This window comes from Salmo salar, chromosome ssa20, assembly GCF_905237065.1.
Source record: "Salmo salar chromosome ssa20, Ssal_v3.1, whole genome shotgun sequence".
NCBI classification, from domain to species: domain Eukaryota; kingdom Metazoa; phylum Chordata; class Actinopteri; order Salmoniformes; family Salmonidae; genus Salmo; species Salmo salar.
In genome coordinates this window covers 5,463,734-5,485,518 of record NC_059461.1, presented here as the reverse complement: position 1 = coordinate 5,485,518, position 21,785 = coordinate 5,463,734, and the positions used below count along the sequence as shown (strand labels likewise).

Here is a 21,785-nt window from a genome sequence, read left to right as displayed (position 1 = left end):
CCTCGCTCTTTGCTGTGAAAGATGCAAGAGTTTTTGTTCTAGAAGTAGCACCCATATTGTTCGCATTCCAGCACAGCTGTTGAGGTTTTGCTTGCCTGAGGTAGAGTATCTCATGATAAGCTGTATGCCACACTGTCTACCTAGAGAGTTTATATCTGTATTTTTTGTAGCTGTCTACATACCACCACAGACCGATGCTGGCACTAAGACCACACTCAATGAGCTGTTCTTGCCATAAGCAAACAGGAAAACGCTCATCCAGAGGTGGCGCTCCTAGTGGCCAGGGACTTTAATGCAGGGAAACTTAAATCAGTTTTATGTCATTTCTATCACCATGTTACATGTGCAACCAGAGGGAAATAAACTCTTGACCACCTTTACTCCACCACAGAGACCCGTACATAGCTCCCCCTCACCCTACATTTGGCAAATCTGACCATAATTCTATCCTCCTGATTCCTGCTTACAAGCAAAAATTAAAGCAGGAAGCACCAGTGACTCGGTCTATAAAAAAGTGGTCAGATGAAGCAGATCCTAAACTACAGGACTGTTTTGCTATCACAGACTGGAACATGTTCTGGGATTCTTCCGATGGCATTAAGGAGTACACCACATCAGTCACTGACTTCATCAATAAGTGCATCTATGACATCGTCACAACAGTGACTGTGTGTACACACCCCAATGGGAAGCCATAGATTACAGGCAACATTCGCACTGAGCTAAAGGTTAGAGCTAACCGCTTTCAAGGAGCAGGACTCTAACCCGGAAGCATATAAGAAATCTCCCTCTGCCCTCCGACGAACCAGCGTCAATACAGGACTAAGATCGAATCGTACTACACCGGCTCCGATGCTCGTCGGATGTGGCAGGGCTTGCAAACTATTACAGACTACAAAGGGAAGCACAGCCAAGAGCTGCCCAGTGACAAGAGCCTACTAGACAAGCTAAATAACTTCTATGCTCGCGTCGAGGCAAGTAACACTGAAACATGCATGAGAGCATCAGCTGTTCTGGGCGACTGGGTGATCACACTCTCCCCAGCCAATGCGAGTAAGACCTTTAAACAGGTCAACATTCACAAGGCCACAGGGTCAGATTTATTACCAGGATGTGTACTCTGAGCATGCGCTGACCAACTGGCAAGTGTCTTCACTGACATTTTCAAACTCTCCCTGTCTGAGTCTGTAATACCAACATGTTTCAAGCAGACCACCATAGTCCCTGTGCCCAAGAACACTAAGGTAAACTGCCTAAATGATTACCAACCGGTCGCACTCACGTCTGTAGCCATGAAGTGCTTTGGAAGGCTGGTCATGGCTCACAACCCTATTATCCCAGAAACCCTAAACCCACTCCAATTTGCATACCGCCCTAACAGATCCACAGATGATGCAATCATTATTGCACTCCACACTGCCCTTTCACACCTGGACAAAAGGAACACCTAGTATGTGAGAATGCTATTCATTGACTACAGCTCAGCTTTCAACACCATAGTGCCCTCAAAGCTCATCACTAAGCTAAGGACCCTGGGACTAAACACCTCCCTCTGCAACTGAATCCTGGACTTCCTGACGGGCTGCCCCAGGTGGTAAGGGTAGGTAGCAACACATCCGCCACGCTGATCCTCAACACGGGGGCCCCTCAGGGGTGCGTGCTCAGTTCCCTCGTGTACTCCCTGTTCACTCATGACTGCACGGCCAGGCATGACTCCAACACCATCATTAAGTTTGCCTATGACACAACAGTGGTAGGCCTATAGGGAGGAGGTCAGAGACCTGACCGTGAGTTGCAAGAACAACAACCTATCCCTCAATGTAATCAAGACTAAGGAGGTGATTGTGAACTACAGGAAAAGGAGGACCGAGCACGCCCCCATTCTCATCGACGGGGCTGGAGTGGAGCAGGTTGAGAGCTTCAAGTTTCTTGGCGTCCACATCACCAACAAACTAATGTGGTCCAAGCACATCAAGACAGTCGTGAAGAGGGCATGACATAACCTATTCCCACTCAGGAGACTTAAAAGATTTGGCATGGGTCCTCAGCATCCTGACTGGTTGCATCACTGGATGGTATGGCAACTGCTCAGACTCCGACCGCAAGGCCATACAGAGAGTAGTGCATATGGCCCAGTACATCACCGGGGCCAAGCTTCCTGCCATCCAGGACCTCTATACCAGGCAGTGTCAGAGGAAGGCCCTAAAAATTGTCAGACTCCAGCCACCCTAGTCATAGACTGTTCTCTCTGGTACCACATGGCAAGCGATACCGGAGCGTTAAGTCTAGTTCCAAGAGGCTTCTAAACAGCTTCTACCCCCAAGCCATAAGACTCCTGAACATCTAACCCAGACTATTTGCATTTGCCCCCCCCCCATTCTACACTGCTGCTACTCTCTGTTATTATCTGTGCATAGTCACTTCAATAACTCTACCTACATGTACATATTACCTCAATTACCTCAACACCGGTGCCCCCGCACATTGACTGTACCGGTACCCCGAGTATGTAGCCTCGCTATTGTTATTTTACTGATTTGATTTATATTGGACAAAATGCAAATGAACAATGGGTGTGTGGAGGCATAGGGTATATGTTGTGTCTGAATGAACGAGAATAGATGAGTAAGTAAATGTATAATGGGGTGTAAATGTGTCTGAGAAGAAGAGAAAAGGCGGGAGGTTGGGATAAACTTGGCCTGGGTGGGTAAGAAAGGGCAAGGATGGGAGGTGGGGATAAGCTTGGCTTGGGGGGCAAGGGTGAGTAAGAATGGGAGGGTGGGACAAGCTTGGCTCAGTTGGGCAAGGGTGAGTTAAGATGGAAGGTGGGGATAAGCTTGGTTTAGGTGGGGTAAAGAGGGAAGAACTGGGTAAACCTGTAGAAAAATGAATACGAGTTCTGGACAGATTAAGAAAGGATTTCGAATCATTGGTTTTCCTTTTTTGTCATTACAACTAAGATTTAATGGTGGATACTGGTGAGACTGGAGAGGGGCTATATATTAAGTACTTAAGTGGCAGTCTTTCTTCAAATTTATGCACAATGTATCTTATTTTGGTATATTAGGAGAGGAGTCAGAGCTAAAATATTCATAAAAAGGCATAGCGCCTCAACTTTTTTAAATATTTTTTTTCCCAAGATGGCGTAGCAGTTCAGACGTCCTCTACCCTCCTCTTGTCGTGTCCCGTGTATATATATATTTACATATTATTATTTTTTCTTCACTTATCTTTTTATATATATATATTTTTTTTATTCTAAAAACTCAACCTCAAAGCACTCTCCTGCAACCCGCCTCACCAATTTAAAAAATAAAGTATTATTTTACCTCATCTGAATTCCACAACAGAAGCTAGCAAGAGGTTAGCCATTTTCACTGGCTAACGTTGAAGTTCAGCTAGCCACGGTTAGCTGTCCTCAGCTATCCGTTAGCTCGAAAAGCTATCGGCAGTTTTTGTACAGCGCGACTCAGACCAGAGCATACCGGACCTATTCTCTCTCCTTTCCCCGATTTCTACCGCAGGCTCTGGACATTTACACCTGGATCTTGCAGCTAACTAGCTGCTACCTGAGTGACTATTGGCAACGTCGGTCACGGAATTAACACACATTATTACGGAGCTAGCCAGCTAGCCAGCTGAAGAGTTCCGTCAGCCACTCCTGGGCTATTCCTGAGCTAGCCAGCTGAAGTGTCTCCTGGGCTACAACTCACCTATCCTGACCCGTTTTACTGCCGATGCGGAGCCCCATCGGGTCTTCACGACTGGACCACCGACGTTATCTGCCCGAGGGAGTTATCCAACTGGCACCTCCGTCGCGACGTAACCTGATCGCCCATCTGCGGCCCGCTAATCGTTAGCTGTCTTTTCGGCTGCGATCTGAATAGGTCTATCGGACACTTTTCTTGGGCCACTATAACTAACTATTTTGCCAACTTGGACTGGTCCCCCCTTCCACACGGAACCCCACTAACCCACAGACGGAAACGCACGAGGTGGCTAAAAACAGACCTCCCTCCGATCTTCCACCAGCTTGCTACCTATGGCCCGGCTAGCTGTCTGAATCTCACTGGACCCTTTGATCACTCGGCTAAGCATGCCTCTCCTTAATGTCAATATGCCTTCTCCATTGCTGTTCTGGTTAGTGTTTATTGGCTTATTTCACTGTAGAGCCTCTAGCCCTGCTCATTATACCTTATCCAACCTCTCAGTTCCTCCACCCACACATGCTATGACATCTTCTGGTTTCAATGATGTTTCTAGAGACAATATCTCTCTCATAATCACTAAATGCCTAGGTTTACCTCCTCTGTACTCACATCCCACCATACCTTTGTCTGTACATTATACCTTGAAGCTATTTTATCGCCCCCAGAAACCTGCTCCTTTTTCTCTCTATTCTGGACGTCACAGACGACCAATTCTTATAGCTTTTAGCCGTACCCTCATACTTATTCTTCTCTGCTCCTCTGGGGATGTAGAGGTGAATCCAGGCCCTGCAGTGCCTGGCTCCACTCCTACTCCCCAGGCGCTCTCTTTTGATGACTTCTGTAACCGTAATAACCTTGGTTTCATGCATGTTAACATTAGAAGCCTCCTCCCTAAGTTTGTTTTATTCACTGCTTTAGCACACTCTGCCAACCCGGATGTCCTAGCTGTGTCTGAATCTTGGCTTAGGAAGTCCACCAAAAACTCTGAAATCTTCATCCCTAACTACAACGTTTTCAGACAAGATAGAACGACCAAAGGGGGCGGTGTTGCAATCTACTGCAGAGATAGCCTGCAGAGTTCTGTCCTGCTATCCAGGTCTGTACCCAAACAATTTGAACTTCTACTTTTAAAAATCCACCTCTCCAAAAACAAGTCTGTCACCGTTGCCGCCTGCTATAGACCCCCCTCGGCCCCTAGTTGTGCTCTGGACACCATATGTGAACTGATTGCCCCCATCTATCTTCAGAGCTCGTGCTACTAGGTGACCTAAACTGGGACATGCTTAACACCCCAGCCATCCTACAATCCAAGCTTGATGCCCTCAATCTCACACAAATTATTAATGAACCCACCAGGTACAACCCCAAAGCCGCAAACACTGGCACCCTCATAGATATCATCCTAACCAACGTGCCCTCTAAATACACCTCTGCTGTTTTCAACCAAGATCTCAGCGATCACTGCCTCATTGCCTGCACCCGTAATGGGTCAGCGGTCAAACGACCTCCACTCATCACTGTCAAACGCTCCCTGAAACATTTCAACGAGCAAGCCTTTCTAATCGACCTGGCCCTGGTATCCTGGAAGGATATTGACCTCATCCCGTCAGTAGAGGATGCCTGGTTATTTTTAAAAATGCCTTCCTCTCCATCTTAAATAAGCATGCCCCTTTCAAGAAATTTAGAACCAGGAACAGATATAGCCCTTGGTTCTCCCCAGACCTGACTGCCCTTAACCAACACAAAAATATCCTGTGGCGTTCTGCATTAGCATCGAACTGCCCCCGCGATATGCAACTTTTTAGGGAAGTTAGAAACCAATACACACAGGCAGTTAGAAACGCCAAGGCTAGCTTTTTCAAACAGAAATTCGCTTCGTGCAACTCCAACTCTAAAATGTTCTGGGACATTGTAAAGTCCATGGAGAATAAGAACACCTCCTCCCAACTGCCCACTGCACTGAGGATAGGAAACTCTGTCACCACCGATAAGCCCACTATAATTGAGAATTTCAATAAGCATTTTTCTACGGCTGGCCATGCTTTCCACCTAACTACCCCTACTGCATTCAACAGCACTGCACCCCCCACAGCTACTCGCCCAAGCCTCCCCCATTTCTCCTTCTCCCAAATCCATTCAGCTGATGTTCTGAAAGAGCTGCAAAATCTGGACCCCTACAAATCAGCTGGGCTTGACAATCTGGACCCTTTCTTTCTAAAATTATCTGCCGAAATTATTGAAACCCCTATTACTAGCCTGTTCAACCTCTCTTTCGTGTCGTCTGAGATTCCCATAGATTGGAAAGCAGCTGCTGTCATCCCCCTCTTCAAAGGAGGTGACACTCTTGACCCAAATTGCTACAGACCTATATCCATCCTACCCTGCCTTTCTAAGGTCTTCGAAAGCCAAGTCAACAAACAGATTACCGACCATTTCGAATCCCACCGCACCCTCTCCGCTATGCAATCTGGTTTCAGAGCTGGTCATGGGTGCACCTCAGCCACGCTCAAGGTCCTAAACGACATCGTAACCGCCATCGATAAGAAACAATACTGTGCTGCCGTATTCATTGACCTGGCCAAAGCTTTTGACTCTGTTAATCACCACATCCTCATCGGCAGACTCAGTAGCCTTGGTTTCTCAAACGATTGCGTCGCCTGGTTCACCAACTACTTCTCTGACAGAGTTCAGTGTGTCAAATCGGAGGGCCTACTGTCTGGACCTCTGGCAGTCTCTATGGGGGTACCACAGGGTTCAATTCTTGGGCCAACTCTTTTCTCTGTATACATAAATGATGTCGCTCTTACTGCTGGTGAATCTCTGATCCACCTCTACGCAGACGACACCATTCTGTACACTTCTGGCCCTTCTTTGGACACTGTGTTAACAACCCTCCAGACGAGCTTCAATGCCATTCAACTCTCCTTCCGTGGTCTCCAACTGCTCCTAAACACAAGTAAAACTAAATGCATGCTCTTCAACCGATCGCTGCCTGCACCTGCCCGCCTGTCCAGCATCACTTCTCTGGACGGTTCTAACTTAGAATTTGTGGACAACTACAAATACCTAGGTGTCTGGTTAGACTGTAAACTCTCCTTCCAGACTCACATCAATCATCTCCAATCCAAAGTGAAATCTCGAATTGGCTTCCTATTTCGCAACAAAGCATCCTTCACTCATGCTGCCAAACATACCCTCGTAAAACTGACCATCCTACCAATCCTCGACTTCGGCGATGTCATTTACAAAATAGCTTCCAATACCCTACTCAACAAGCTGGATGCAGTCTATCACAGTGCCATCCGTTTTGTCACCAAAGCCCCATATACTACCCACCACTGCGACCTGTACGCTCTCGTTGGCTGGCCTTCGCTTCATAATCATCGCCAAACACATTGGCTCCAGGTCATCTACAAGACCCTGCTAGGTAAAGTCCCCCCTTATCTCCGCTCACTGGTCACCATAGCAGCACCCACCTGTAGCACGCGCTCCAGCAGGTATATCTCTCTGGTCACCCCTAAAGCCAACTCCTCCTTTGGTCGTCTCTCCTTCCAGTTCTCTGCTGCCAATGACTGGAACGAACTACAAAAATCTCTGAAACTGGAAACACTTATCTCCCTCACTAGCTTTAAGCACCAGCTGTCAGAGCAGCTCACAGATCACTGCACCTGTACATAGCCCATCTATAATTTAGCCCAAACTACTACCTCTTCCCCTACTGTATTTATTTATTTAATTTATTTTGCTCCTTTGCACCATATTATTTATATTTTTATCTCTGAACTTTCTTCAAACTACAAATCTACCATTCCAGTGTTTTTCTTGCTATACTTTATTTACTTTGCCACCATGGCATTTTTTTTGCCTTTACCTCCCTTATCTCACATCATTTGCTCACATTGTATATAGTCTTATTTTTTTTTCTTCTACTGCATCATTGATTGTATGTTGTTTTACTCCATGTGTAACTCTGTGTTTTTGTATGTTGTCGAACTGCTTTGCTTTATCTTGGCCAGGTCGCAATTGTAAATGAGAACTTGTTCTCAACTTGCCTACCTGGTTAAATAAAGGTGAAAAAAAAAATATATATATATATATAAAACTACAAATACTTACTTATCTTTATGTTTTTTTGTTTTGTGTGTTTTTTTGTCAAATGTCTGCTCAGACCACATGTCCACATGCTCTATATATGTAATGTATACTGTCACACCCTGATCTGTTTCACCTGTCTTTGTGATTGTTTCCACCCCCCTCCAGGTTTCGCTCATCTTCCCCATTATCCCCTGTGTATTTATACCTGTGTTCTCAGTTTGTCTGTTGCCAGTTCATCTTGTTTGTCAAGTCAACCGTTTTTTGTCTCAGCTCCTGCTTTCCACAGTCTCTCGTTTTCTCGCCCTCCTGGTTTTGACCCTTGCCTGTCCTGTCTCTGAGCCCGCCTGCCTGACCACTCTGCCTGCCCCTGCCCCTGAGCCTGCCTGCCATCCTGTACCTTTGTCCCACCTCTGGATACCGACCTCTGCCTGACACAACCCTGAGCCTGCCTGCCATCCTGTACCTTTCCCCCACTACTCTGGTTATCGACCCCTGCGCCTACCTGTCGTTTGCCTGCCCTGTTGCAGTAATAAACATTGTTACTCCGACACAGTCTGCATCTGGGTCTTACCTTCAAACCTAATAGTACGAACTGGCCATGACTGACCCAGCAGCCCCGGGCCAGCTGCGCGATGCCATCTCCTCCCAAGGAGCCACCACCGGGGGGCACGAGGAACTGCTTCGTGGCCTTATGGAGGGGGTCCAAAGGTTGGAACACCATGACCGGGCACTGGACAGTTTGTTGGAGCAATTCCGCAGGTTGTCTGAGAGGTATCCCCACAGCCCCTCAGTAACCCAGCTGCTAGCAGTGCCGTCTCATCGGCCACTCCACCTTCTCGGGAGCCCCGTTTACCCCCCCAGAACACTTCAATGGAGAGTCGATCACCTGTCTGGCATGTCTAGCTCAGTGTGCCCTTATTTTTTTAGCTTCAGCCCTCCTTCTTCCCCTCGGATCGCTCCAAAGTAGCCTATCTCATCACGCTGATGTCCACAAGGGCTCTCACCTGGGCTACTGCTGTATGGGAACAACAGCTGGCCATATGCGTTAGTCTGGAGGGTTCGTGGGAGAGGTGAAAAAGTTTTTTTTACGCCCTGTTCTCCAGGAGAGAAGCTGCCCGGAAGCTGTTTTCCCACTCTGACCTCAGAAAGCCAATGAACCGTGGCCTTTTAATTGTTCCACCACCTGAGTCACTGCCCAACTCAAATGTTGTGGTTTCGTACATGTTTGTGGAGGATGAGGCATACCCCCTACGGACTGATCTGATGAAGCCCTATCCATTTAGACAGATGGACCACGACCAGAGAATCCTAAACTAATGACTCCCAAGGGCATGGAGAGTAGTTGAAAATGCCTTTGGCATCCTCGCTAACTGGCTGAGGGTGTTTAGGTCCACCATCTGCCTTGAACCAGACAAGGCTTCCCTCTGCATACACAACTTCCTCATAGAGTGCAGGTCTGAGGCATACACGCCACCAGCATTTGCAGAGTGGGAGGATGCTGACCACAGGGTCATCAAGGGAGCCTGGAGGAGACATGGACTGGGTGTTCTGCAGCCAGCAGAGCCTAGAAGGGAACGTAACCCCACAATTTGTTCAAAAGAACAATGCAACCTGCTTAGGGATTATTTTGTATCACCTACAGGTCAGGTTCCATGGCAAGAGGATCACATTTAAGTCAATGAAAGGAAAATACCTGTCTATTTGTGGAAAAACCACCCTGATTAACTCTTTAGTCATATCACAGTTGACCTATTTGCCTAAGGTCTTGCTTACGAGCAAGCGAGCAGATAAAATTGAACGGGCCTATTTTGTTTTATGAATATGAGTTCGGAGGGCAGAAATGATAAAATATTAAATCATTAGACCTCTCACTAAAGGCATCAGTCATACAAAAGTTATACTTAAAACCATACTGGTTCTCTAGCAGATTAGTAAGAATGTCTAACCCCATGTTCAAGAGTGGCTTTTTTCCCTTATTTCAGATTAATACCTCTCACTTTCAGTTATTTGAAAATGAACTAATCTCCTAAATATCACTATTTTTAAAACAGGCCATAGAAAGTTGATTGCAGTTTCATTTAAGGGACAAAACAATGTACAGCTGTGCCACATAGATTGCAAAATAGTTGGGAAGAGATTTTCGATGTACCGATTCCATGGCACATGGTTTATGAACTGATACACAAAACAACACACGGATTCAAAATGATTATACAAAATTCTTGCAACCAATAGAATGTTATATATATTGGGGATAGAACAATCCCAGCTCTGCAGATTTTGCTGCGAATAGACAGAATCATTAGATCATTTGTTTTGGTACTATCCATATGTAGCTTGTTTTTGGTCTCAGGTCCAGGAATCAAAAAAAGAAAAGTCCCTTTTTCAGGACCCTGTCTTTCAAAGATAATTTGTAAAAATCCAAATAACTTCACAGATCGCCTATGGGCACAAACCCACCGTCGCTGGACCAGTGCTCTTCACTGATGTGTCACGGTTTTGTCTCACCAGGGGTGATGGTCGGATGCGCGTTTATTGTCAAAGGAATGAGCGTTACACCGAGGCCTGTACTCTGCAGCGGGATTGATTTGGAGGTGGAGGGTCTGTCATGGTCTGGGGTGTTGTGTCACAGCATCATCGGACTGAGCTTGTTGTCATTGCAGGCAATCCTCCTCCTTCATGTGGTACATGAATCCCATTGAGCACGTCTGGGACCTGTTGGATCGGAGGATGAGAACTAGGGCCATTCCCCCGAGAAATGTCCGGGAACTTGCAGGTGCCTTTGTGGAAGAGTGGGGTAACATCTCACAGCAAGAACTGGCAAATCTGGTGCAGTCCATGAGGAGGAGATGCACTGCAGTACTTAAATGCAGCTGGTGGCCACACCAGATACTGACTGTTACTTTTGATTTTGACCCTCCCTTTGTTCAATGACACATTATTCCATTTCTGTTAGTCACATGTCTGTGGAACTTGTTCAGTTTATGTCTCAGTTGTTGATTCTTGTTATGTTCATACAAATATTTACACACAAAATAAACGCAGTTGACAGTGAGAGGACGTTTCTTTTTTTTTGTTGCTGAGTTTAGTAATTATTTTTTTTCATAAGATATGTGCAGTATACCATGTATAAGAGGAAAGTAATTTTACAATGAGAGAGAGATAGATTTGTTGTTTGTTGTTCATAGTTGTACACACTAAAAACAAATGGTTTTATATAGTGCCAAATGAGGGTTATTTGACTTGTAGCCATATTGGAAGCCTTTTAGCGCTATATGGAAACTTCTTTTGAAGATTCTATAAAGAACCATGCTCATCACTTTCCTAAATGTATATAAAGAACCATAAAAAAAGTGTTCCGCTACGGTTAGAACCCTTTTTGCGGCTATATGTGTGCAATAATAGTGTTTAAGATGATTTTTGAATGACATACTCATCTCTGTACCCAAAACATACAATTATCTGTAAGGTCCCTCAGTCGAGCAGTGAATTTCAAACAATGAAGACCAATTTTCCAATGCCTTGCAAAGAATGGCTCCTACTGGTAGATGGGTACGAAAAAAGCAGACATTGAGCATGGTGAAGTTATTAATTACACTATGGATGGTGTATCAATACACACAGTCACTAGAAAGATACAGGTGTCCTTCCTAATTAAGTTGCTGGAGAAGAAGGAAAGCGCTCAGGGATTTCACCAGGAGGTCAATGGTGACTATAAAACAGTTACATAGTTTGATGGCTGAAGATGGATCAAGAACATTTTAGTTAATACTAACCTAAATGATAGAGGGGAAAGAAGGAAGCCTGTACAGCATAAATATATTCCAAAACATGCATCCTGAAATTAACTTAATGTCCTGAATACAAAGCATTATGTTTGTGGCAAATCCAACACTTCGCTGAGTACTACTCTTAATATTTTCAAGCATAGTGGTGGCTGCATCATGTTATGAGTAAGCTTGTCATCGGCAAGGGAGTTTTTTTAGGATAAAAATAAACTAAATAGAGCTAAGTACAGGCAAAATCCTTGTTCAGTCTGCTTTCCAACAGACGCTGGAAGACAAATGCACCTTTCAGCAGGGCAATAACCTAAAACACAAGGCCAAATATACACTGGAGTGGCTTACCAAGATGACATTCAATGTTCCTGAGTGACCTAGTTACAGTTTTGTCTTAAATCAGCTTGAAGATCAATGTCAACAACTAACTTTTTTGTTATTTTTATAAATATAATGTGCAAATACTGTACAATCCAGGTGTGCAAAGCTCTTAGAGACTATCCCAGAAAGACTCACAGCTGTAATTGCTGCCAAAAGTGATTTAACATGTATTGACTCAAGGGTGTGAATACTTACGTAAATTAGATATTTATTTATTTTATTTTCTATACATTTGCAAACATTTAATTACGTGATATTGTGTGTTGATGGGTGAGATTTTTTAAAATCAGTTTGAATTCAGGCTGTAACACAACAAAATGTGGAATAAGTCAAGGGGTATGAATACTTTCCTTTGTTATGGTTCACTATAGAACGTTTATGGAGAATGGTTCTATAAAGAACCTTTCTCAATCTCAAAGGTTCTTTGTAGAACCATACAGTTTTTTTATTCTGGTTTAATAGCCATATTATATTGTACAAATTCCATAGGTTTTATTATTGTCTTTATTAACAAGTTGAATCAGGTGTGCTACAGTGGTTCCTCCTTTAAAAGTTGCATCATACTGCAACACACCTTGCGGGCTGATCCAGCATTCTGTGGCACGTTATTTATTCTGTTAATGCGAGTTAGTGCTAGTTTGACCACCAGAGGGCATCTTTGAGAAGCATTTGATAGTCTTCTATATTTGCATTACAAGAGAATTTAAAACCTTTTTTGTAATAACATAGTATATGGAATTGATTTTAAGAAATGTGGCTTAATTAATTTGATTAATACGAGAAATTAAACCCTCAGAGTTTCTGTTAGGATGGAATGGAAAATATGGCACTGTACAATGTGACAGTCGGTAGTAGGCTACAGCATAAGAGGATTGGAAGATTCTAAATTACAATCTAAGGGGCATAACATTTCCACACCCTAATTGTAGTGTCACCGAACTTTCAATTGAGCGTACTTGCTCTTTGCCTTCTCTACTTCTCCACTGGAAGTTGATGCTGTTGCTATGCAACATCTTTCTAGCTAGTTAGCATAACAAATGACTAGTTAGACATTTTTCGACTTTGGGTGTGTTCTTAAATTCAATCTGGAGTGCCTGCACTCATAAATTCAGAGCGTTGTCAGATTGTCCGTTTGTAAATTCAGACCGTTTCGCTCTCGGAGCATGCACTGGACGTTCGGGCCGAGGAGTAGGGCTGATTTGAACATTCTGGCCTTACAATGGCAGTCAAGCACCCAAGCTAATGTTGGCTAGCTTGCTAGCTACCTCTAGACACTAATGAGACCACTCTAACCATTTTACTCGCCCTAGCAGAGCTGGTTAGGCAGTTTTCGTATTAACCAGAGCGTTGGTGACTAACTGTGCTGCTGGAAACAATTTAATTATGCTTTTTTTGCCAACGTTTACTGACACCGGCCAAATTCAATGGGTGTTGAGTGCTCGTACATTCATTATTCTGCACTTTGGTATACTCAGACGAGAGTGCTCTGAAATCGGAGTAGATAGCCAGAGCGAATTTACGAAACACACCCTAATGTCCATTGAGAACGCACAACGACTATACCATTTAGCTAAGCTAAGAATGACGGGAATAATCAAGTCAATAAACTCTGGGTAGTTAGCCTATAGCTAATATACTGTCAAGTTTGATGTATAACTACTAACTTTAGGTAGATAGCTAACATACCGGTAAATACTGCTGTAATGATATGCTATGTGGTTTGTAAGGACAGTGTACCTAACAAATTGTCAGCCAACATAACGTGTAAGGTAACTTATTTGAAAAGTCATTACTTTATTACATTGAGTAGCAAGCTTCAGCGTGGACGCGCTCTATCGACTCTGCAACTTGAGCATGCTTTTGGTGCACAGTCGATAGCACGCTGAACTTCGGGCAAGAAGGTTGAGGGTTCGAAACCTGCTCCCTGCTTGTTTCATTTGAAGTCGTGCACAATTATCTGTTTATTATTTGGTTTATATTGCCCATTCATTGTCAGTTAGAGACACAGTAGTGCATTGGGACCCAAAAGCATAATCAATGATCTATGATCTTGGTCGGCAAATCTGGTCTGTGATAGGAGGGGGGGGGGTTCACACATAGCTCGGATATTAGACTATTCTTTAGTAAAGGTTGAATAGTCTATTGTGCAGCTATCAGCCCCCCTCCCCAACTTGCAACAAATTGTTGTTACTCCCATCTGGTTCCTCGCCCTCTTCCACTCGCCATTCTCTGCCTGAGTGGCTCGCTTGTGGACGTGCTGGCAGGATATGGCAGCATCTTCAGTTGTGTGTCAATAATTCTGCATAGCAAGTTTGTATGAAGGTCTGGTTAATCACAGGCAAATTGTTACAGTGAGGGAAAAAAGTATATCGTCCTCTGCTGATTTTGTACGTTTGCCCACTGACAAAGAAATGATCAGTCTATAATTTTAATGGTAGGTTTATTTGAACAGTGAGAGACAGAATAACAACAAAAAAATCCAGAAAAACGCATGTCAAAAATGTTATAAAATGATTTGCATTTTAATGAGGGAAATAGTTAGCTCCTACGACTTATTCAGTTTCGGTTCATAACATTCTACTCTATTACATAGATACATACATACCGTAGAATGATAAATCATGCAATTATTATTCTCAAGCTAACAAAAAACATTTAAGTACGAACGCCTGTTCTTGCCATTTTCAGTTGACTTAATCTAACTTTCTTTCATGGCAACTCATAAGCAGGCCATGTCCTATTTGTTTCGTAGTCGATATATAATCATATTTCATGACAGTGTAACGGTTAGCTTTTTTTACAGAAGGATGAAAGAACACAATATGTCTGTCAGGGAATGCTATTCTGATATGTCAGACGAAGAGTTAGACCAGAAAGTCAGGCCCATTAAGGCAAGGATGCCCCATGCAGGCTTTAGAATGGTCAAAGGAAGTCTCCAAGCAATGGTCCATCGTGTACAATGGCAAAGAGTTAGGGAGTCTTTGCAGCGTGTAGATGGAGCAGGTATCATTGCCAGAATGATCCAGCTTCGTTGCATTGCTCGGCAAAAATACTCTGTTCCTGCTCCCCTGTCTCTCGTCCACATTGATACAAATAATAAATTGATAAGGTACTAAGATGTATAATGTCTCCATCAAATCTAAGATGTTATTTTAACCTTTTTATTCTTACTTATCCGTAGACAAATGTTCAATTATGTATTGGAGTTGTTCTGCATCAACTGGTAATACATAAATAATGAAGCAGGATAATAGGTTAAACATTTCACTTTTAATTCAAATGCTTTTTTTTCAAGATACAACATTGTCATCTTTGGCAGTATAGATGGATTTTCAAGGAAGGTAAGCATATTATTTTGTATGCATATTGCATATTTCCCATCACCTAATGAACAACCACAATACCAGTCTGGTATTAAGCGTAGGCTATCTCTTGTATAGACGTTCTATCTGGACACTGCGGCCAATAACATAGCAGCAACTGCTTTTGGATATTTTATGGATGGAGTCGGGAGAAATGGATGGCCTTCAAAGTAAATATTGATATAGTAGAATGAAAAAAATAATTACTTAAATTATGCATATTGTAACATCTTGTGAGGAGTTACTTTCTGTATAAAAACCCTTGACATCTTCCTCATCAAACCTCCTAAGATTGCTTTCTGTGCTGTATTGACGTATCCTGAAAATGACATCTGCTGCTTTAGATTGAATGGTAGTATCTCAGTTATTGTTTTTATATCTACTTTCAGAGTGCGAGCTGATCAAGGGGTCAAAAATTTAGATATTGCCAGATGTATGTTCAGTGCCGTGGAAACTTTATTGCTGGCAAGTGTCCATAACCAGAGGTAATTAAACTGTTCTGTGTTCTTTTTCGCTCTTCCGCTCTGCCTGTCTTGTTGTACATGGAACCTGTCTCACATGCATTCATTAAAAAACCCTTAAGATGTCAGCTGCTAATTTCACAGATTTACACCACATAAAAAGTCAGCCATTTTCACTGGACTATCAAGCCCCTGTTGCTGCCAAGTCACGATTTCCCTGGGGGTTAACCTTAAAATAACCAAGTGGTGAGACACATAGCCCTCTATATTTAAATGTTTCAGGTACACTCAGATAAGTGACTGGGTCACATACAGTCACAGAGGCATACACAACTTGAATTTATATAACCTCGGACCCACCTCAGTGTTCCCTATTCATGGAGGAATCAAATCAAATCAAATGTATTTATAAAGCCCTTTTTACATCAGCTGATATCTGAAAGTGCTGTACAGAAACCCAGCCTAAAACCCCAAACAGCAAGCAATGCAGGTGTAGAAGCACGGGAAGACCACAGGACCTCAGAGATTAGGTTCTTTCCCCCCACAAAACCTTTTCTTTCTCTCTGTTAGAGTGGAATGCTTATGGAGACATGTTTGGAGTGCTGTGACATGTCAGTACTACAAATTTCTGCACAGTTTGGAGGAAGAAGGCTACCTTGACCTGTCAAATTCTATCCACCTCTTCTGTGTGGGATATGTGTTCCTACCTCGTCTGCGGGCAGATCTGCAGCATTTCACAGAGATTTGGGACAATCACCCTTTAAGTACAGAGGCGAACCTGACACCTCACCAGCTGTGGCATATTGGAATGCTCCAAACACCTGTGTCTGAGCCAGACTATGCAGAGGTATGTGTCTGTGTGATATGTGAATGGCTTGACAGATCTTCCTTTAAATTTATCGTCACTAATACAGATTTGTTTCTTTTGAGCATTCCAGATTCAGCAGGTGGAGGACCGGGATAATCTGGAATCTGGAAACACTGACAATCGGGTCATTGTTCCTGACATCCCATGCCCCCTGTCTACTGAGAATCTTGCTGTGCTGCATCGTCAAGTGAACCCTACCACTGACTCCTCATCTTTTGGTCAGGACATATACATTGCATGCTCTTAGATTAGTTATGAGTCTCCAACCTTTTTAGGTACAGTCCTCCCACACTATGTAGGATATTGTTTTAGCCACAGTGCCACTCTTGATAATGGCACAAATTGGTATTTTTTGGAGGAGGGTGAAAGGATTTACAGGCCCAGCTGTCAAGGTGAGAGTGTGTAGTTTATTTCTTGTGGGATTTTCTGTCCTAAAATACAGAGAGCTATGAAAGCCTGTCTGCAGATTAAGAGGTCCCAATGAAGAACAGCGGTTCTCAGTCCTGGTTTTACTGCTAACCTACAAAGCATTACATGGGCTTGCTCCTACCTATCTTTCCGATTTGGTCCTGCCGTACATACCTACACGTACGCTACGGTCACAAGACGCAGGCCTCCTAACTGCCCCTAGAATTTCGAAGCAAACCGCTTGAGGCAGGGCTTTCTCCTATAGAGCTCCATTTTTATGGAATGGTCTGCCAACCCATGTGAGAGACGCAGTCTCGGTCTCAACCTTTAAGTCTTTATTGAAGACTCATCTCTTCAGTAGGTCCTATGATTGAGTGTAGTCTGGCCCAGGAGTGTGAAGGTGAAAGGAAAGGCACTGGAGCAACAAACCGCCCTTGCTGTCTCTGCCTGGCCAGTTCCCCTCTCTTCACTGGGATTCTCTGCCTCTAACCCTATTACAGGGGCTGAGTCACTGGCTTACAGGTGCTCTTCCATGCCGTCCCTAGGAGGGGTGCGTCACTTGAGTGGGTTGAGTCACTGATGTGATCTTCGTGGATTTGGATAGAAAACACTCTGAAGTTTCTAAAACTGTTTGAATGATGTCTGTGAGTATAACAGAACTCATATGGCAGGCAAAAATCTGAGAAAAATACAAATTCTTAACAACAAAGGAGAATTACGTGGAGAGTTTCACCGGCAGTTACAGGAACAAACGACAAAGCTGCTCTACAAGGTAGGGGAGGGAATAGGGTGGACCTACCCTGACAATAAGTGCCCTCTCCTTGTAGTAGTTGGTTAATGGAGTGATGTTGTGCTTCAACATTTCCAGGCATTTCTCGATGGCGTGGCTGTTTTCGCGGCTCTCTTCTCAAGACACTGGCGAAGTTGCTGATTGGAGCAGGCCAGTAGATCACTAGGTCCGGAGTGCCAATCTGTATGGATGATATTTGGGATATGGTAAACATAATGAATAATAAATGAATAAATGAATTTTTAAAAAATTGAAAAAATGTAAGGCTGTAATAAGAGATCAAAACAATGATATCAACATAATTTAAATAATTTATTGTATTCATTATAATTTTTTTTATAGAATTGCCCACTTCACACACACAACACTCAGAACTCAACGTCAACTCAATTCAATTTGAATTTCATTGGATTATGTAACAGAATTGCACACTGCACTCAGAACTCTACAAATGGAAATAAATGTACCTTCACAGCAAATTCCCCAGTGTTAAATTAACACTGAAAGTGTGGACCTGTATAGATACTAAACAGTGTTGAATTAACACACTGCTTAGTGAAATGCTTTATTTGCCTATTCCCAGAGTTCCTTGCCTTTCAAGTGAATTGTAGAGTTACCACCTATGACTGAATTTGTTAGTGACAGAGACATGGTTTGTGCATTCATTCTGGGCTAGGTGGGACGAAATCGTCCCACCTACGCAACAGTCAGTGTAATCCCGTGGCGCGATATTCAAATACCTTAGAAATGCTATTACTTCAATTTCTCAAACATATGACTATTTTACACCATTTTAAAGACAAGACTCTCGTTAATCTAACCACACTGTCCAATTTCAAAAAGGCTTTACAACGAAAGCAAAACATTAGATTATGTCAGCAGAGTACCCAGCCAGAAATAATCAGACACCCATTTTTCAAGCTAGCATATAATGTCACATAAACCCAAACCACAGCTAAATGCAGCACTAACCTTTGATGATCTTCATCAGATGACACTCCTAGGACATTATGTTATACAATACATGCATGTTTTGTTCAATCAAGTTCATATTTATATCAAAAACCAGCTTTTTACATTAGCATGTGACGTTCAGAACTAGCATACCCCCCGCAAACTTCCGGTGAATTTACTAAATTACTCACGATAAACGTTCACAAAAACATAACAATTATTTTAAGAATTATAGATACAGAACTCCTTTATGCACTCGCTATGTCCGATTTTAAAATAGCTTTTCGGTGAAAGCACATTTTGCAATATTCTGAGTAGATAGCCCGGCATCACAGGGTTAGCTATTTAGACACCCACCAAGTTTAGCCCTCACCAAAGTCAGATTTACTATAAGAAAAATGTTATTACCTTTGCTGTTCTTCGTCAGAATGCACTCCCAGGACTTCTACTTCAATAACAAATGTTGGTTTGGTTCAAAATAATTTTTGCTGAAAGTTTGCTGAAAGTAAACGCAGTTGACAGTGAGAGGACGTTTACGTTTTTGATTAACTCTACCACTTAGGGTGGTTGAATAGGTTGAGAGTTGTTTGGCAATTACATTCCTATCACCCAACATGGTTGCATCACAATAATTTAACTTATTTTTTTACCAGACTGAAAACACAATTTCATACAGCAATGACCTGGGGAATAGTTACAGGGGAGATGAGGGGGATGAATGAGCCAATTGGAAGCTGAGGATTATTAGGTGGCCATGATGGTATGAGGGCCAGATTGGGAATTTAGCCAGGAAACACCCCTACTCTTACGATAGATGCCATGGGATCTTTAGTGACCACAGAGAGTCATGACACCCATTTTAACGTCCCATCCAAAAGACAGAACCCTACACAGTGTAATGTCCCCAATCACTGCCCTGGGGTATTTTTTGATTATTGACCAGAGGAAAGAGTGCTCCTACTGGCCCTCCAATGCCACTACCAGCATCATCTGGTCTCCCATCCAGGGACTGACCAGTACCAACCCTGCTTAACTCTAGAGGCAAGCCTGCAGTGGGATGCAGGATGGTTCTTTATAGAACATTGAAAGGAGGGCCCTACATGGCAGCAAAAAAGGGTGCTACCTGGTGATAAACCAAATAACTTTTAGAGTGTGAATGAAATAGTGTAGATGTCATTCACCTGCTCCTCAAAGGACATTTCTGGGCCAATCCATCCACAATAAAAACCTTGGGCACCTTGTTTCTTGATGAACTGCTGCTACAGTTCCTCAATTGTTGTCTCCTGAAGAATAACGACAGTGAGCACTACAAGACCATGGTACTTGCCTACGGAGCAGGAAGAGGAACTGCCCCTCCCTAACTTCAGGCTCTGCTCAAACCTTACACCCCAACCAGAGTACTCCGTTTTGCCACCTCTGGTCTCTTGACCCTCCCACTCCTACAGGAGGGCAGCTAATTCTCAGCCCAGTCCAAGCTCTTCTCTGACCTGGCACCCCAATGGTGGAACCAGCTTCTCCCTGAAGCTAGGACAGTAGAGTCCCTGCCCATCTTCCCAACAACATCTGAAGCCCTACCTCTTCAAAGAGTATCTTAAATAATCCCCCCTAAATAGACAGTTCAGTCCAAGGACACCTTCAACCTGAACACGTTATCTAACAATGGCATCCTTGGTTCCCGCAATACGGCCATGCTGCAAAGTTGTGTCTTGAAAATGTTAGGTTTGGGTTAGGTATTTAGGTTAAGCTTAACATTAGTGTTAAAATAATATTTTTAGAAGAGAAATAGTAGAACTTCTGTCTCTGCTGCTTGACTAGATAGTGACAACCGTCATCCTACCTAAAGTGCCAGTTCCCCGTTGGCGCTGATCTTAGCGATGAGCTCCCACTTTCTGTCACTAGAGGCATGGTGCAGGAGCTGGTTCCGCATAATCTCCCCCACAGACACACACTCAAAACAATAATGGCTTGCCATTTTGGCAGTTTGGGTGCCCTTTCCGCTTCCTGGTCCCCCTAAACAAAAATACATGTTAAAAACGTATTATGCTTACACAGTACAGGGAACCAAAAGGTTCATCATTCGTATTTTGTGTTGTTGCCAGAGCTAAACAATGACAGAAATTATGTGAGGTCGGGGCTTAGAGGGGTCAAAAACGTCATACTCCTGAATAAGTCCAGTGGACTCAGTCATATCTGAGTCGCTCTCGATGGAGAATTGGGCCTGAATGGGAGGAAGGCGGTCATACCGACGGTAAGGTCCGGGTCTGGAGACAGGCCTGGTGTCTGCCACAAAGAAATCAAATAACTGTCAAACAAAGCAACCATAGTAGTCTCTTGTTTGAAACTCCGCAACAAACATGTTCACACTGGCACAATGTGGGCCCAATGTGGGCTACAATAATGTCACCACGTAGCCTGCCCACATTGGGCCAATGCGCCTTTGCTCATTGTCTCCACATTGGCACGCAAGGCATTGGCTCAGTGTGGGCAGCCCATATCTGGTGAGGGCAGCCCTCACTTTGCCTGAAATAAGCCCATCTTTTCCCAGCGAACATGGACAAATTGGTACAATGTGTGCCCAACATTGGTAGGATGTGGGCTCATCGGCATCACATTGGACCCAAGGCAGGTGGCCCCAAGGGCAGCCCTCACGCCTCCTGAAATAATGTAAGCCCACACTTTTGGATCGGCTGTCCATTACATTGTATCAGAAAGACAACAAAGTTGTTACTATCATGTATATTTTTTACAGAGAAACGTAAATGTTGGTGACACTTTAAATGACGTTCAGCTTATAAAGGATTCAAAAAGCCTTCATAAAGCCTTTATAAGCACTATATAAATGTGTTAAAGTATCTATAACCACGTCATGCTTTATAAAAGGTTCATAAATGTGCCATGGCTGTGTGACATAATCATCAATGTGAAATGTGACATAACCATCTGTTGAATATGATATAAACACGTGCTTTATAAAGGG

General features: G+C 43.5%; 1 protein-coding gene across 1 annotated transcript; it reads right to left on the bottom strand.

Moving 5' to 3' along the window:
* Positions 1 to 9,318: 9,318 nt before the first annotated feature.
* Positions 9,319 to 21,253, bottom strand: ak5l (adenylate kinase 5, like). Its single transcript, XM_045704207.1, is given in 8 exon segments — positions 9,319 to 9,369; positions 17,864 to 17,961; positions 17,964 to 18,014; positions 18,017 to 18,035; positions 19,990 to 20,091; positions 20,646 to 20,834; positions 20,931 to 21,088; positions 21,229 to 21,253. Coding segments are annotated over 8 exon segments (693 nt in total).
* Between the last annotated feature and the right edge of the window lie 532 nt (positions 21,254 to 21,785).